Source organism: Macrobrachium nipponense, chromosome 6, assembly GCF_015104395.2.
Source record: "Macrobrachium nipponense isolate FS-2020 chromosome 6, ASM1510439v2, whole genome shotgun sequence".
NCBI lineage: Eukaryota > Metazoa > Arthropoda > Malacostraca > Decapoda > Palaemonidae > Macrobrachium > Macrobrachium nipponense.
Window position 1 is genome coordinate 106,878,979 of NC_061108.1, and position 19,886 is coordinate 106,898,864.

The window sequence follows — 19,886 nt, forward strand, 5'->3', positions numbered from 1 at the left end:
ACTTAGGCCATTTCATGTGTGAGACACTCAAAGAAATTTAGCAGGAGGAAAAAGTTTATTTGATTATCAACTTCACGAGTTTTTCAGAAAAATCGTTCATAACCCAGACTTTGATTCACCGGGGCACATGTGAAGGAATGAAGGCCTGCATGAATAAACCGTAATTGCAGTCGGTTCAGAGAAGGAGATTGGCTCTTTTCATTATTTCTAGTGCATCTTATGTAACCATGGCTAGTAATACGAATGACTATTATTATTATTATTATTATTATTATTATTATTATTATTATTATTATTATTATTATTATTATTATTATTATTATTATTATTATTATATTACTAATGTTTGCCATTGCATTTATTGCTGTTTTCATTGATTTCATCATTCTATTTTTGTTACCTTCATTATTATGGAGACTCAGAATGCCATTATTAATGCAGTAGAAAGGTCCTTACATAATTAATTTTCGCTTCTAGATTAGAATCTTTATAATGACTTAGAACTATTTGATTTACTTAACGGATATCACATGTCATTTCTGTCAAAGCATGTAAAGCAAAATCGCTATTGAACATTGGTAATAGAAGCAGTGCAATTGATTAGTATTTTATAACAGCTCTAAAACAACAGTTTTGGCATGAGATAATCCATTTTCCCTTACCTAAATTTTCCCAAGACAAACTATCCAGAATTCTTAATAACAAGACATTCTTACTGTACCTATCTCTTTTTTTATTCCAAATAGTTAGGTATTTAACACCCTATAAATACAGATGGGAAAATGAGCAGTAGTACCGTTACATATTTTATTTCTAAGATTTTATGTAAAAAGATTAAAAGATTCACAAAGTCTGGTAAACTTTTTCACAGCTGTATTTTTAGACTTCCTCAGGATCTTCTTCAGACATATTGCAAGCTTTATTTATATAATTCTTCCCCTGTTGATTTTCACAATAGTAAAAAATAAAATTGCTGTTTACAGCACTCACCTACTTTCGGCCGTTGTCATCAATACCAGCACAAACTCTTTCCGACTTAGTTAACAAAATAAATTTGGATTCACTCAGAGCCATTGTGAACTTTCCTTTCATATATTCTCCCTCCAGACCTCCTACTAACTTTTGGGGTTCCTCTGTCAACATTACAGGCTGCTGGAGTGCCATCAGCAAACACTGGCTAATTCGAATTCTATTCAGATTCCTTAATATGTTCCCCCATAGGAAGTGTCACCCCAAGAGTGTCTTGTGTGGGATACTGTAGGAAGAACTGAATTAATTAATGAACTAATTATCTTATTTTTTTAGTGGCATCCCTTCAAAGCCGCTATGCTATGTTTTTTAAGTGTCTTACTTTTGAGCACGGGAGGCGGAACCGAATAAATTATTCATTGATTCACTCATTTTTATTGCTTTTTCTGTAACCTTCCTTACCCGTTGCACTTTTTTTTTTCACCCATTCTACTTGGTCCATTCCCAAGCAGCAGCTCAGTATCTTTAACCGTTTTAGTTCAATTTCTACGAATTAACAAGAATTCCATAGGACCAGCTGTATGGGATTCATTATACGTGTATTCCGAGATTAAAATTGGCTATTTGTTTCTTGCCCCGTAGAGTCCTCATCCAGTACCGTTAATGTGATTATTTTTTCATATTATCCTTTTGTTATCATTCAGTTGGCTACTTCATTACCTAACTAAGGAGCTAGATCCCGAAATTCCCTAAGAAAAAATTACTTTCAGGGAAACAACAAAGTCAAAAAATATTTTGACTGTAAGATTTTTTGCAGCTTTACCAAACGTAGGAAATTATTTTGGTATTATTTTTATGAATATTTTTCATTCTTGTGAAGCGTTACCTTTATCATAAGATTTAAAAAAGTGTTCGTGTTAGAACAACCGCAATCCTACTTTGAATATTATATGTTTTAGATTTCGTTTTTAACAATAAACAACTTGTCCAAAAAAAAATGACTGTAAATTCTGTTGATATAAGGAATTAGCCGATTATATTTATCCAATGTTATTTCCAATATATTCACACGACCAGTGAAATCTGCTACTACTAATTCTGCGTCAAAAACAGCAACAGGATGTATTGCAGAAGACGCTTTTCCATTTGCAATTTAGCGACAAAAATCTACTCTTTATGCATGTCTGGGAACCTTTACTTAAAAAATGAACTATCTCGTGTTTCCATTGCGCCTTTCTCTAACCACAGACAACAATCTGTTTTATAGAATCGTTGTTGATTCACAATGAAGGAATTGAGAACATTTATATGTAATACGTAGTTATCAAGAAGAATAGTATTAACATTCAGTGGCAATCTGACCGTCGTCTTCCAGGCACTGAATTTCATTCGAGATGAAATATATCTTCATATTTTTCTTTCTTTTTTCTCTTTTTTAGTTCTTCTTCAGACTTGGTCAGTGATATATTACCCCCCTGGGAGGTACTTCATCCTCCGTCTTCCTTTCTTCTTGTTCCTGCTTTGAGCGAAATGAAGAAAAGAGAAGAAGAAAAGGAAAATGAACAATGGGACATTTTTTCGGTTGTTGGTCATATTATTATTATTATTATTATTATTATTATTATTATTGTTGTTGTTGTTGTTGTTGTTGTTGTTATTATTATTATTATTATTATTATTATTATTATTATTATTATTATTATTATTATTATTATTATTATTTATAAAAATCTCAATCACTTTATGAGAAGGTTCTCGAAATCTTTGGTTTTATGTACATTGTTGATATATACTTATACTTATTGTGGATTTCCGCACAAGTATTATTATTGCTATTATTATTATGAACGCTCAATCACTCTTACTTGGACCATGCATCAGTAAAAGAGGAAAAATCTAAAATAAAGCGAATTTTATCAAATATCGACTGAAGGATCATGGGAAGGAATACATTGTGTAGTGGTTGTGAGAATGATACTTGTAGCCACGATATAAAATCAGTAGAGGTACCATTTTTTTAACACCTGCAGTCTTAGAGTACTTCGACTGGTATTTCATCCGTAAATTTTGTAAGTTGTGCCCACACTTGTAATTTTATCACTTTTCTTACAAGTGGTTTCAAAGTCAAGGATATTTTATCACTTATAAGTTTTGCTAAAATTTTTAAACTTGGAAGATTGTAGGGATATAAAACAAAACGACATTGCAATTGGATAAGCTGTAAATAAGATTAATGTCTGAAATGTAAGATGCAAATGACTCAGCTAGAAATAAAAAAATGATTAACATTTGAGAACTGATAGATAAAAACTAACCAAGAATTCCAAAATAATTGCACACTTTTATCTTAAAGATCAATTTGAAATTCCTTCTGCTTACGAGAAAACTTGAAGCTAATTCATTAAGAAAGTGTTACCTTGCCCTACCTACGCGTGCTCAGATCTCCAGTAACAATAAATTTTCCCTCATTTCTTTCACTTCCTTTTTTTCTCTCTCCAGTGCTCGACTTCGACGGAAAGGGACGTCGTGTTGAAGTCCGTGGCCAAAGATACTTCAGGAGACTACCGGTGTGAAGTCATCGGGGAATATCCTAAGTTCAGGAAGGAAATCCGCAGTGCTCGGCTCACAGTTTTCTGTAAGTTCCTCTCTCTCTCTCTCTTCTCTCTCTCTCTCTCTCTCTCTCTCTCTCTCTCTCTCTATATATATATATATATTATATATATATATATATATATATCATATATATATACGTATATATGTATATATATATATATATATATATATATATATATATATATATATATATATATAATATCATATATATATATATATATATATATATATATATATATATAAACACACTTTTTAAGTGAGTGACGTTCTTGGTCCAAATTATAGTTTATTATTTATCATTACCGGGTTATATTATTATTTTCTTAAATCAATGTATGAAATACATCAATCATCCCTTTATAGTTATATAGTAAGTTAGGTATTTTACGTTCTATGAGTTTTAGTTGAGTTACAATTTTACAAAGTGAGAAACAAATTATTTTCATATCGTCGTAAATGCATTCGTCGTAGCTATCGTAGTTTTGTAATGACCTTGGGAGACATGTAATTTTGATCATTGGTTATAGAATAAGTGTGGATCAATTATCTTTGGTGATAATGGAACACTTTTACTGTTTGTGAATACGTTCATCGTAGGTATCACCAGCTCGTAATGCTTTGGTTGAATACTATTCCACTTTCATTCAAAACAGTGGCTTAGGGAAACATGCAACATGACCATTTATTAATAAAACAAGAGGAAGTAAAATTATTTTCAGTGATGTACATATGAGGTAATGAAAGAATACCGTAGTAGATATTCTGTTGACAGAATACGAACTTTTTTCTCTGTAAATACGTAAAATTTTGAAATAAGTGTCCCGAAATATCAAAATCCATTACTTTTAAGAGGATCACCTCTTTCTTAAGAGAAAAATCTTATTACATTTTTCAAGATATTTTTCTTCGTCTGATATCTATCTAGCCCAACCCCCTCCCCTCACCCTACCCCACAAAATTAAAATTATTTTTGTGTCGTTCCTTCTTACTCTTGTTTGGCTAGTTTTTCCTTTCTCTGTTGTGACGTTTATAATGTATATATGTATATATCTTTCACCCTTTTATCAAAACTACTCAAATTGGAAACCCTTACCTGTTGGCAATGGTGCCCTTTGTCTGCAAACATGTCATTAGGCTATTAAGATCACGCAAATGCAAAAATATACTATTTATTACCCAAAGCAGATGAATATAAAATAGAACAAAATGACTAATAACTCATAGTGATAAAAACCCAAATCTGCCCTCAAACAAAACTAGTAAGTTATCATTCTACCCTCCTGGCTAAGAATTCACTCCCAAACCCAGAATGTCAATCGTTTCATTGTATCAGTCAGGATAGAGAATCCCGTCTCTAATATCATGGAATAGAGCCCATCTGTAATGAAGATGCATAAGATAATATTGGATAAAAAGATACACTTCACACATCACTCTCTTCAAAAGTAATCTTAAGTAATAAATGTATTTCACACTTCTCTCTCTTTTCAAAGGTAACGGTTTTCTAAGTCCTACAAAATATGTGCCATACCTTTAAGATGGGGTTTTTCTCCCGACACCTGGCGTGTACCAAACCGACCTCTTTCTTCTCACAAAGGGAATGTGCCTCTCGCAAGTGCCTTGGCCGATTAGACCTGTAACATCCGTACAAACGAATGTACATACTTGACACACCCCAAACTGCCTTGACGACAGGACGAGCAGTCTCCAGATTAAAATGCTTATGTATCAGATTCCTTCATTCAAGAAGGGCTGCCCCTACAGCTCAATCTGTCTCCAAGCAAGACATGATATGTAATTCACTAACATTACACACTTGTAAGATATATATATATATATATATATATATATATATATGTATGTATGTATGTATGTATGTATTTATATACATGTATTATATAGTTGTACTATCTGCTTGTGTGTTTACAAGTATTTTGTGTACTTGTAATCAGTTCCTAACCTACATAATCTATAAACGAAGGAAAACCGAGTGATTAAACTGAGACAAAATTTTTATCATAATTTAGCGAACATATCAAATAAAAATAACGTAAAAAATATTTCTTGCACTTTAGCGGTGACATTCCACCCACCTCAACCAAGGAATGTCACAGAACAGCCGTAACACCGAAAATATTAGGAAATTCAAGATGCTGAAATCGAGAGAAAATAAGATCCTGCGATATGATTTCCCGCGTCATGTTCTTTGCATTTTTGTGTTCCTTGCGAGATAGCGAAAAGGAAAATCGTGTAAGTGCACGACAGTAAATCGGATCTGATAATATCTGCTGCATGTTTTTCTGTCTCCATGTATGTACGCATGACAGTAAACATAATTTTAATAATGTCTACATTATTTTAGTTTGGTTGTCTCCACATTTCACTAAATATATGTGAAGATGGCCTTTCTTACAATGATGTATGTACAGAAACAAAATATCACAGAATTGTTTTTGTTAAAGAGGTATCAATTCACACTATCTCACTCCTACAAATTCTCACCTTTATGAGAATAAGTTATATCAATTTCTTGTGCGCATAATATGCAGAACGGTGGAAGGTCTCTAGCTGAATTTTACTAACATAAGACTTGATTTGCAAGACAAGTTTATCGTCATTTTCGTTGAGTTATATTATTTTTCATGGTAAGTTATCAATTCGCTTTAAACACGAAAACTTTATGCTTTATAAGGGAAAGGGAATGCTGCTTTTATAAAAAAAAATTTTAAGTCCCTGTAATTTTAAGTTCCTTTCATATATAGTTTAACATTTTTCCAAATACATAAAAGGAAAAAGACGTTTATTTAGAATGAATAAAATCACATCTTGTTTACTATGATAATGTATTATTCCGTAAAATGAAATATAAAGAACGTATTTTGTTGCATGACCGATACTCGAAATTTATTTCTTAACCATTTTACTGTTCGACTTCTGCCCTCTGAATTGTAATGATTATAGTCTGTTTCAAAGCGCTAAAAAAAAAAATAAAGTAAAAGAAGAAGAAGGGAGGCGAAGCGATTGCTTTGTTTTTCATTGGAAGGCAATAAGTAGAAAACATAGGAGAATCTCCGATAAATTACGTTCCTCCCAGTGGAAGGTAAACATGGCTTGCCCGGCCCGAGAGAATTCCCTCTTTAAGAAATTTTACGAAAATAAAAGCGTGAATGAAGGTAGGACCAGCAGGAAATGCAAAGAAAACTCTTTACGGAAAATTCCAAGACAATACAATAATACTGTTCTGCAGATGCTGAGTCTCTCTCTTCTCTCTCTCTCTCTCTCTCTCTCTCTCCTCTCCATTAGTATCTTATAATATATTACGAGAGGGAAAATCAGGAATTTGTTGAAATATATAATCGAATGATTGTTAACAATGAATGTTCAACAGAACTGGAAATAATGTCAGAAATCTGTAGAGTTTAGATTGTGTAAGGAAAGAGAAAAAAAATAACAAAGAAACATGAGGGGATTAAATTGAAAATAAACATTGGTCCGGGCATAGCACCAAGTCCTTGCTATTTTTCTGCAAATTTGCTTTCTTGTTGATTACCCAGTTTTTCATTCTTCTATTATTTTTAGGCTTTGGAATAGTCTCAAACTGAAAAAAAAACCTACAAAGTTTTGAAATGGATCCTATTCTCAAACAGATACATGATTTATCTTTAAACCGGAATCCGAAAAATTAAATATTCTTCAAATTCAAGAACACATCTACAGAGCCTCAATCAAAATGCATACGCAGATTCGTGCTCTTATAAAAACTGAGTATTTCAGAGGCTAAAATCAAAATAGCAAATCGGAGTAATTTTCTTTAAACAACTTGCCAGATTATTTGGGTTTCGGAATCCTTCTCGTAAAACATCTTAACTACAACACCAAACCTTTCGTTTGGATATATTTTCTGTGGTAAAATGCAAAGCAAACCATGTGGAATTCTGAGAGGTAAAGTATTGTACACCCTAAAAGACAGCCTCCATGTCTTGGATTACTGTTGTTTTAATATTTCGTATTGCATACGGTTTTGTTTTACCATTCTCTTTTAATTTTATATTCTATTGAAGCTCTTAATTGTTGCGTTTTCACTCACCATTCTTAACTTGTCAATTTACAGCATGGCTTTCAAAACATTTAGACGTTATATTCTACCTATCTATCTATCTGTCTATCTATCTATCTCTCTTGGTGTTGGTGTAAACGATTTGAGAACTTGTCAAAGACAAATAGAATTTAACGAAAGTGACCATACGCTGATTTATTTACATTAATTAATAAAACCAGCGAACCATATGGCTAGGTTTCGGAGGAGGAAGTGGAATTAAAGGTAAATGAAATGTAACATTAGGACATATATTACATAGCTATTCTAAACAAACGGTGATGTGAATAGTCACTGACAAATCCAGTTATAAAGGAGCAGGTGAGGAGAAAAAGAAAATAGAATGTTCGTTAATTAAACCCAAACACGTGCACACAAAATAAAAGAGATCGCTCCTTATAAACCAATTCAGATTAGTAAGGAAACATGTATCTGAAAACAAAGGTTTCGAAATGCAATAGTGAAAACAATTGGTGCGAGGAAAACAAAGGCTGCACCTCGACCAGGATAATGTGAAAACACCTCCACTTGGCAAACGATTTCCCTCCAAAATTGTGTTTGAAAGAAGAAGAATCAAGAAATAATTTCCGAACTGTACCTAGACGTGATAAAGGTGATCTAGAGGCTCTTAAGGGAGTGTTTAGAGGCCATTCGGAAGACGGAAATTCTTAATGGACAGATGGAGAGGGGAGCTCAAAGATAAAGGAGATAATAGAGTCAGGTCACAGATGGAAAATGGTCAGCGGCCTCCTCCGGGAGTTTGGTTAGCTGGACATCTCGTTCGTTCTTCAGAGGAGCATTCTCAGCATTTTTATGTCCTCGGTTTTATATCACCGCCTGCGTTTGGAAATGGGTTTTGGTGATCTGCATGTCTCGGTTGACACGGCAATTACTAGAAGCTAAAAGAAAAGATAGAAATGTTGCATTTTTGTCGAGAATGTGAATATGACAATGTCAAAACACAGGCCACAGGAATGGGCCTAGTGTCATTATCTGAAATAATGACCACTGTGCTAATGCAAAAGGCGTAAAAACATTTTTGACAATCTAACTTTCCAATCTATGGCAGTAATTGTAAAATATCAGTGTAAAGAAAATGTGTTTTTGACTTTTACCTTGAATGAAAGGTCTTTCAATTACTATAAAGTTGCTGAGGTTAGACTTTACGGTCGCCAACTCAGTCATATAAAAAGATAGGACAGGGCAAAGTTGGAAGCATATTTGGTATGGGGTCACATGGTAGCAAATAAATCGACTGACAATTTTAAGCATGGCAATTATTTATTATTATAATGATCAAGCTTCACAGTAGAAAAGTTTATTATTATTATTATTATTATTATTATTATTATTATTATTATTATTATTATTATTATTATTATTATTATTACTGTCATACCCTTTCATCAGACCTTCCTTAAATTTACAGGGAAGTTACCCGGTAGTCCCCTTATATAATTTGAACAAAAAGACTCGAGGTAACACAAATGACAAAAATCATAAAACTCTGATGGAGATAAAATTGTAAATGTGATGTCAAACTAAACTGTAAAGTGACTCCAGCCATAATGAAATCTTTGATTATAACTCCTCTTCGACAGGTTACATAACATGGGTTCATGCCAATTTCTGTGTTTAAGGAGAACCACCCGAGCCGATTGATTTTTTCCCACCGCCATTTAACGACATTTGTCCCAGTTCTGACCCGAGATTAATATGTAATAGTTCTTAAAGGAAACTGCGTAACTGGTAACTGCGCAAAGCGAAAAGTACGTCGGATGGTTAAAGTCTGCGTTTTCAAGGTTTTCCACGAAAGTTTTCACATTATTGTCGCAGTACAAAAAAAGACTAACCGATAGAATATTTATGGGTATTCTGAAATGTATTTATTGTTACGAACAATTAAGCTATTTATCCACTGGCTATTATTAAATTCTGTAACAACCCATGCGGCAGGATAGAACGATTGCAATTCCTTCTAGTAGATGAGGTGATTTCAGTGGCGATAGGTCACTAGTTCACGGGCATCTAGAGAGTCCCCACTGAATACTGTCGATAGATTTCATTCGAATACAATCTGGTGATTTGGGAGTATTTTGTTAACACATTACACACTAGTTTTAGTTTTCTAGATATTCTATTTTTTCATGACAGTTATCACTCACAAATGACAATTTCTGTTGATGAACACGAATTTGTACATTAGGAAAATAAGTATATTATTGTATTGATTAACATTGATTTTTGGAACTGTAAAGTGACTCTTGGTATTCAGATTGAAGTAATCAGTTTATCAAGCACTTATCCAGCTGGTAGATTCTTAACAGAACTGAAATTTCGTTGTATATACAGATGTTCACACACACTCAGACATACGCACACGCACACATATATAAATACACATATGCCTAAATACAGATATATATTATATATATATATATATATATATATATTATATATATATATATATCCATATCCATATCCATATCCATATCCATATCCATATCCATATCCAGTAAAACTTTCCTGGTGATAGTTGTTGTGAATAGTATGCTGAATCCATTGTTCTTTATGAGTTTCAGATCTCAAAAAAGAAAAAAAAGATATACGTATGATCTGTCACCTTTACTGTTTGTTTTTATGTTTGTGTACACCGTGTGTATGTGTGAACAATCAAAGTGTGTCAAGAGAAAAGGGGAAGAGCAATAGGGCCAGGGTATTACTGACTTTAATCGAAAGAGGAAGATATATTGCTGTCAGCCTTTTACCCCAATATCGCCAATAGTTATTGTAGGGTGCAATAGATGGCGCTCAGCGTGTGAGTTCCAGATTAGGAAGAGGGAGTTTGTTTTTGCTCGGATCCCTCCCAAATATTAATTTTCTTTTGTCAGATAGTTAAACAACGGAATGGGAAAATAGTAAAATACGGATGGAAATAAACTGTAAACAAGAGAGGAAATAGCAATCGTCTACTTAAGTATTTAATTCAAATAAAAAATATAGCAAGACACTATGGTTCCAAAAAGCATCTGATATGGATATTAAAAAGAATAAGTGCATTTCATTTGACTAGGAACTACCTTGTCAACAATATGAGAACAAATTGATAACGAGAATATACAGCTACAGGGTAAGAGAAAGGAAGGGTGAACATTTGGAAAAATATTGAATTGTAACCTGCCATGGATACACCACAATAAAACCCAATGAAATTCGAAGGATTGTTGTTTTAGATTTAGCTGACCTTATGCCAGCACGGGCTCTTGCACATAGAGCAGCAGGCCGTAACGAAGGAGCCTTAATACTTGTTTACATTTGCATAACCTCTGCGTCACTTGGACAATTCCCAGTGAAGAAGGAACATCGTAGAGAGAAAACGAATGATCTGGAGTTAGTGGGAAATAGCGCCGTATATTCCAATCAAAGTGAAAAATTTTTGGAAATAAAACGACGAGAGTTTCTCTTTTCGTTTATCATTCTCGATTTACCGCTCGTGCAACTGACATTAAAAAAAGTCTTTATTCGGCCTAACTCTTTATGGCCCCGCCATCTGTCACATCTCGCATCACACGAGGGCTACTGACCAGAATATGTTTTTCAAGGGTTATGTTGCCACTTCTGCCGCACAAGGAGGGGACCAGCTTTGTTGAGTAGCGAGCCGTGCCGTTGTTTACAGATCTCCATGAAATTCTGCTGTTGTTTGAACTTGAAAGACTTTTTCGTCTCTTGTTCTTTATTTATTCCGAATTTGTTCTTAAAAACCTTGAGTTTCATGCAGCTAGCAAGCCTTCCTTTTAAGGTATTTTTACATCATCATTCTATTCAAAATATATGAAAAAAACCACGTTCCACCGAATTCGTGCATCTCTCATCCGTGGCCCATTGGTTGCGTTCGACATGACTCGCCAACTTCCCCTCCAGTAGACCACATCCAGGATTGGCCAACCCCACCCACGCTCATATTCCTACTCCTATGAAGCCTCCTTTTGTGGCACGTTCCTCCCAAGGAAATTCTGCTTCAGTGTATTACGACCTCACTCCTTTTTCAAGGGTCAGGGTACGCTGCCATTTATCCCGAGTCGCCTCCGAGATCTGACTTCACCTCCGAGTGTGGCGAATATGGTCACTTGCTCGCAGCACAGAAACGTAAAACAGCGAGCTGACGAAGTCAACAGGGTGTGGACAACTGCAAAATTATGCTCACAGCGGTCTGGAGTTATTGGTGAGCCGGGGTCCTTGGGGGAGGGGTACCGGACGAATCCGGGTTTTGGGAGGGGAGAGAGAAGGGTGATCGACTATTATTGCTCCCCAGATTCTCATAAAATAGACATAAAACGGGTGACTACGACAACCGACTCGCGAGCCCGGGATCGGGGGCTCATTGGCTCATTGTTGTTTCGCCGGCGACCCCCATTTCTTTTCCCGATTCGGCGACGCTGCTTTCGTGTTGATGTTTTTGTTCGGCCTTCTTTATGGCAGAATTTCCTTTGGCCTTCTTAAACGGACTTCCTTATCAGTTATTGGCCCCGGAGAGAGAGAGAGAGAGAGAGAGAGAGAGAGGAGAGAGAGAGAGAGAGCTTTAGTGCTGGTGGTTCTAGTACGTGGTCTGGATTGGAAAGAGAGAGATAGCATCATGTGAGGTATCAAACATGTATATAAAATTGTGTTCTGCACTCACCCATATATATATATATATATATATATATATATATATATATATATATATATATATATGTCTATATTTATATGTATGCATACTCACACATATATATATACACATACACACATATACACCTATATGGGCATATAATTGCTACTTGTGGCATCTAGAAGACAGTCAACATTAGACATGAATCTTGATTTTGGAAATGATTTATTAAAGCCCATATATAAGGTTAGTAAAAATTTGTTAGTAAATATGCAAGTTATGTTATAGATGACATAGAAGTACCCTGTCAATGAAAAGAAGGGTACGAGTTAAACAAAATGGTACATCCTTACGCATCACTTTTGAACGGTACTTGTATGAAGTGTAGAAAAGCAGTTAAGCTTCAGCAAACTGTAAAAAGGACGCGGCATCGACATCAAGAAGCAAATTCCACTCTTAGTTCTTAAGGATAAAAGTTCCTAAGATATGCTGACAACAAAATGGCAAAAAAGGTTAAAATAATTAAGAAACCTTAGCCATTTATAAATGCAGAGGGATCCTTTAAGTACAACGTGGACGACGAGATGAAGAGGCAGCAAATGGAGAAACAGACAAAGAATAAAAAGAAGTGCACTGATAAATCCTTGAAACCCTTGTTCTTTGTACTTACTTATTTCGGGGGAAGGAGAAACTCAAGTTCCTTTCTTTTTCCGACCTCTTTATCCCACCAGCAAGAAACTCCGCTCCCAGTAGAGTTTGCTTTCTTTTGTATTTCCTCTTGTTTCTTCAACTAAGTTCCTTTTTTAATAAATAGATCTTTTTATATTAGAAATACTCTAGAATAAGGAATTACTGGACGTGGGTAATAAGAAAGACATCGAAAAAAGTTTTCTTTTTCCCTGTTCATCTCCTTATTACTGTAAATCTGTTATCAAGTGTTCAAGAGAAGTAGATAAACTGCCAAATTAACAAGTGAGAATTGTAGAATTCTCGCTTTGCTGTTGTTGTTAGTGCTGTCCTATAATACTGGAATTACCGAGCGGTTTAAGAAAACTTCAAAGCGAAAACATCTGGTATTTGATTCATTCATTCTTCTTCGATGAATGAAGGACTTGAAAGATAATACGTTTTAATCGCTGTAAAATATGTTTATTTTAATTAAATTAGCAATTACTAATCTGTTGATTTTGGTCCCTTATGACAATATCTCTCGTTAGATTTAAGAGCGTGATTTGGAAGAATTCAGTTATAGCAAGAAGATAAAAATTGTTCACGCTCTTATGATTAACCACATATTGCACATTATTCGTTATTTTATTATATCAAACTTCAATTTTTCATAATACAAGAAAGCCAATAAATTCAAACATTTTCTTTGAGATATATAAATACCTGTGTGTTTGTGTGTGCATGTGTGTACAAATATCATATAAAGCCGTGAGATATTTTGCTTAAAGTTAGCAAGGTAGATGAGTAAAACCATTTACACATTACTTCCGCCATCCGTAGCAAAGTACCTATTAGCTTCTACGACGAATAAGAATCTTAAACCTACCAAATGGATGCGTTAGTCCTGAGCCTTTGTTCTTTGTTAACATTGTTTTATTAGTAATATAACATTCAAAAAATGATTCTTTGTGCACAAGCCCCAAAGACCAATTTAAAAGATAGCTTGCGGCAAAACTGAATGTATCATATCGGAAAAGGACATAAAAACCAAAGCGAAAATAGCATTGGGTATAATAGAATACGAGTATATAGATAAAGATAAGTCAGCATAGATAATTACATACATATATATATATATATATATATATATATATATATATATATATATATATATATATACACTTAAACGAATAGCCGCTTTTAGGATAGACGCAGGTACCGGTGCATGAGAACTCAATAACGCACGGCCTTTCGCCGCTTCGTTGGGAACTGAAACCTTTCTCCTCTTCTTTCTTGCAGCGGAAGAACTTCAGCCTCCGAGAGTGACAGGAAACGAAGAATCCTACAGAACTTTCGACTTAGTTTCTCTTAACTGCTCTTCCACAAACAAGGAATACACTCCCGATATCGCATGGAAAGTCAATGGCCACAGGGCTTCTTCGGTGAGTTATTGGCCTCTCTCTCTCTCTCTCTCTCTCTCTCTCTCTCTCTCTCTCTCTCTCTCTCTCTCTCTCTCTCTCTCTCCTGTATATCTTTATATTCATATGAATCTGTTGGAGAAAAATGGATCTCCTTTAATCGTTCTTTGCGCGTGTCTCTCAAATACACACAGGCAGATACACAAAAAGCCTTACGCACATTTAATCATATGCATAGTTTAAAATGTCTTTTTATTAAGCAGATTTTTGAATAGAGTTTAATGGAAATGAATAACCGTGGCATTATAGCTGATAGTAATAGAGCTCAGACGCTACACGGTAAAGTGAAAGCACTTTTCCAGTAAACTTTTGAAATTCCTAATCGACGTTTATTTTAAAGTTAGATTTTCGATTGGGTACAGACTGAGAGGAATATGACTATTTGCAAGATATCATTCTTTCCTCAATAATAAAAACTATAGGACAACTGATTTGGGTAGATGGTTTCATCAAGTCTATAGCTTTAGTTCTGTTGCAGTATTATATATTTAAGGCAACAAAAACGTTTCAATTTGTTTTTTTTTTAGAAAAAAAGAGGTTCGTCCACATGCCTCCTCTACATTAATGGTTTGAATAATTTATGTGGACTGTTTACTTTCCGCCGAAGCTTGCAGAGGGAGATAAAGATGTTTACGAAGCTTGCAGAGATGGGAATGACCATTGCGAGCCCATTAAATTTTCGTTGGTTTATTCTTAAAGGCATAATATTGAGTAAACACGTTATTTTCCAAAGATCGGTTTTTCCTTTTACTATTTATGTTTTCTACCATGATTTTCTCAATTTTTTTGTTTGAATATTAACAAGGACGGACATTGTATCATAATAACAATATTTGGTGAAGAAGGTGATTGCATATCCTTCATGATTTCACAAAATTCCTGTGAATGAAATAAGTTCATGATTACATAGCTATTACAAGCCACCTTAATTTATGTTGGATTCTGCTGATTCATGGTTGGTTGCAACGATGGCTGATAAAACGGGCGGAGTGGGATACTTGGCTTATTGATGTTCGGGAAGCCATTTTTATCATTCATTATCATTAAACTTTAGAAATATCAATCTGGATCGATAACAACCAATGATCATTCCTGCTTAATTTTCACATTTCGTCTCTCCTATGATTTTCCTTTTACTTTTCAGAACTATGTACTGAAATACGAGGACAGACGGAGCGTGGGTCTCCATTTCAGAGCTGTTGATGACCTCTTCCGTCGAGGGGTGATTGAAGTGACCTGTGTGACCTCCATGGGGGCTTACCATACTAGGTCGCGCAAGGTCCATCTCACCAACAGAGACTACCTCAGTGCACAGGGCTATTATTATAACTCTGGTGGGTGCTAATGGTATTTTTAACTCCGTCAGCAATATTGGAAGGAGGTGGTTACTAATGGATGTCAATCATGAATAATCCAGTGCCCAATCAATGATACATTTCCGGATATTTAAACCATCCTTATCCGCACCGTAGATTATGTAATCAAATTTGGTGGTTACTTTCACCAACAAAGTCAGATGCACTTCTAAATTTTACACTGGTCTCGACATCAGGCGGTATTGACTTAGTGAGAGTTTTATTTTTATCAATTTTATTACATTTTATCTATTTATTTATTAAATTTCTAATTAATGTTTACCTTATAACTTATCTCGTCTTTGTGTATTTCCCATTACTTTCTATTATTTCTTTCAGATGAATTCCATATTAGTTGGGAACCTGAATTTCAAGTCAATGGGCCCTGTGGGTTCATCTTCTGACTAATAATAATTATAATAATTAAGCCTATTTATTTGAACTCGTATGGTGATCAGGACTATATAATTTGTGAATGATACAAAGGGAACTCGGAAATTCAAAGGCGTTATGAGTTGATTATGGTAATCTAGTTTTAAATGTTTTTGCTCATTCCATTACGCTAAACATTTGTTAAAAAAGACGCTAAAAGAATCAAAATTGAGAGATGTACATCTTTAATTGTCTATTTATATCTTTAGTGCATTATACGTAATATAATCCGATTGTCTTCGGGAATGTAAAATTTCAGTAACTATTATTCGGGTTGATTACGAGAAAACAGAAATTTTATGGATTGAAACTATGGATCTTGATCGGCAGAGTATCTCAGGAGCACACATTTCTTTTAAAAGTGCGAATTTTCCTTTTGCATGAATGAAAAAGTTTTCATGAATGACAAACTATTTAAGAAACAATAACCTCCATGTTATAATTACTAAGTTTCAAAATTTTATTCAATATCCCCTATGCAATTTATGAGTATAACTTAAAATGAGCAATATTCCTCTTTTTGGGCAGAAGTTGAAATTTTCTTACGGTATTTTCAGAGACAAAGCAATTTTCTGAAGAGAAATTATCTTCAGTATAAGAAAAGGTAATACCTTTACAGGGTTGAAAAACTATTGAAATAAAAGAGATTATAAGATATCAGGGTGTTAGACAGCCTGTCCCGCAAAGTTTAACCAATATACAAATCTATGTAAATAAATATCAAATATGATAAAACATAAAATGAGGAAACATGAAATTTAATATCCCGCGATAAATAATTGTGCTAGGATGTGTCTAGATTTTCGTTTGGGAACTAATATGCATATATCAGATAAGGCTTTGTTGTTGAGAAGAGGATTTGATACCAGTTATGTAAAATTGTTTTCAAAGTTCTCCAGCCGTAGATTCTAGCTCATTTTCAAGTCATCCGGATTTCACGTGATATGTATATTATATATATATATATATATATATATATATATATATATATATATATATAGATATATATATATATATATATATATATATATGTATATATATATATATGTATATATATATAAATATAATTATATATATATATTGTAATTATTACTTTTACATGAGTAATGTTTATATATTCATAGATATTACCCACAAATATATTTTATTATCGAATTCACTGTATCTTGCGAATAACTTCCACCCAAGGGGAATTATAAGTGATAAGTACTTCTGCACAGACCAGGATTCGAAAGAACGTTAGGCATTGGCTTTGACCACTCGGCCATGTCTAAAATAACAATGATTTTGATTTTAAGGAAGAAAACCTGATACATTATATTCCAATGTAGTTGAACTGAAGTGAGACTATTTAATATCAATGAAATCTTCTCTTTCAGGTTTAAAGAGAGGCTCTGTGTCCCTGGGGGCCGCCTTTTCCTGTTTCCTGTTCTCTGTCGCTGTGTTACTTCCTGCTGTGTAATCTTTATATATATTTCCCGTACCTTGATTAATGTAAATGTGTAAATAAATGTATGTGTACTAAGAGAGTTCTTTTTATCCTGTTTGGAGCGAAAGATTAAACTCGGCATTGGGGCAAGAAGTCCTTTGCCATTATAATCCCTCTTTGTTTACTGCTAATGAAGAATTACGGCAGTGGTAGGATACTAGGACGTCATAAAGAAATAGATTAGGTTAGGTAAGTTTATGCTAGTCAGAGGTTTAGATGGTGTGGGGTGGGGGAAGACTAGCAATCTCATTCCTAAAGAATCGCTGAGAAAGTAACGAATATATATATATATATATATATATATATATATATATATATATATATATATATATATATATATATATATATATATATATATATATATATATATATATATATATATATATATATATACATATATATATATATATATATATATATATATATATATATATATATATATATATATATATATATATATATATATATATATATATATATATATATATATATATATATATATATATATATATATATATATATATATATATATATATATATATATTCGTTGTGTGTGTGTATGTGTATGTATGTGTACACACACATTATATATATATATATATATATATATATATATATATATAATATATATTATATATATATATAATAATATATATTATATATATATATATATATATATATATATAAGATATTGGAAGTATGGAGACACTTTTTTTCCTTTGTCTAGTTATCTAGCGCCGACTTTTTGTATCAGCTTGATACATTTGTCAAGCTAAATTTGCGAGTACACAGCAATTGCTTGTAAGCAGTAAAATATATACACATTAAATGGTTGCTAAAACCACAGTTAAAAACCCATTTAAAAGTTTTTTGATAATGAATTTAGAAAAAAGCTATGAGCCTAGTCAATGAACAATTACCTGCCCTTGATTTAAAACTAATTCCGATAAATCCCCGAACTATTTGGTTCACTCTTCCAAGTTAAGGATAAGATCAGGCCCCTGTTCGCCTCCTGTGTCATTTATAAGTATAAATAAATAACACCGGTTGCAGAAGGAGGCTGCTAAAAGTCCGGATTTGCGCTCATTAAGGTATTAGCTACAGAGAGATTGTCGACTGTCGAATCCCGAACAATGTAACATAAGAAATAGTAAAAATTGCAAGACACATAAATGTCGGTAATTTTTCTTTAATCAGTCATGATTAAGCTAACCGTACCTATTCTCAGCCACTAATCATCTTCTGCATAACTGTTTATTGCTTAATTACCTAACCAGTTTACCCCGGAACAATCTTTCGTGCCAGTCCTCCTTACGCCAACGCTGTGGGTGAGTGTCTCTTGCTTTCCATCTTTCCCCTTGGCCCTTTGACTGTTGTTCTGTGCTTGTATTGTTTTTATTCTTGATTTATTGTTTTTGTTTTTTACTTTTAGATATGTTTTTATTTATGGTGTCAGCAAACATTTAATGTGTATATATTTTACTTCACTCGCAATTGATGTGTACTCGCAATGTCAGCCTCCAAAATATATCAAGCAGACAGGAAACGTCGGCGCTTAAAAAATAGATAAAGGACAGACTGCGTCTCCATACTCCAATATGCTTATTTTGTCAGTGATTACTCCTATATTCATACTTACATATATGCGTGCGTGTGCACGCGCGCACGCAAAATTATGAGATATGTTTCACAGTAATTGCTAGAAATTCATTATAAAATATTACATTAAGAAACATTTTGAAGCCCTTACGATCAATGTCTCTCTCTCTCTCTCTCTCTCTCTCTCTCTCTCTTGCATGTCTTGTTTGATCTCCTCTTTTTCGGAGACGTGCTAAGCCTCAGGATATTTGATCTGTGTCTCTGCTTCGATCGGATATCTTCTCAACTGAGACGAGGCGTTCCGTTGTCTAGTTCATTAAGACCGTGCAATATCCCTTGTTTTCTAGCATTGCAATCTTCAAAAATAAGTGATATAAACTCTATAAATTGGTATTGCAACAGCTAGTATGTCCTTTAGGATCGTAGATGAAATATTTGCAATGACCTTGACAAGGCAAAATATTGGTAAAGGACTTACACTAAGCCTTCATTCTTCTTGTAGATAGTCTGGAAATGTAACCTGTTACCCTGGAAACTC

At 33.8% G+C, this 19,886-nt stretch overlaps 1 protein-coding gene across 1 annotated transcript in view; it reads left to right on the forward strand.

Annotated features, from left to right (window-relative positions):
• LOC135216834 (uncharacterized) overlaps nucleotides 1-17,776 on the forward strand; it is a 128,405-nt gene extending 110,629 nt beyond the window's left edge. Inside the window, exons 3-6 of the mRNA XM_064252340.1 lie at nucleotides 3,469-3,604; nucleotides 14,295-14,437; nucleotides 15,618-15,807; nucleotides 17,640-17,776. Coding sequence (XP_064108410.1) covers nucleotides 3,469-3,604; nucleotides 14,295-14,437; nucleotides 15,618-15,807; nucleotides 17,640-17,722 — 552 coding nt within the window. The 3' untranslated portion in view covers nucleotides 17,723-17,776. The remainder of the gene's footprint in view (nucleotides 1-3,468; nucleotides 3,605-14,294; nucleotides 14,438-15,617; nucleotides 15,808-17,639) is intronic.
• Nucleotides 17,777-19,886: the final 2,110 nt, after the last annotated feature.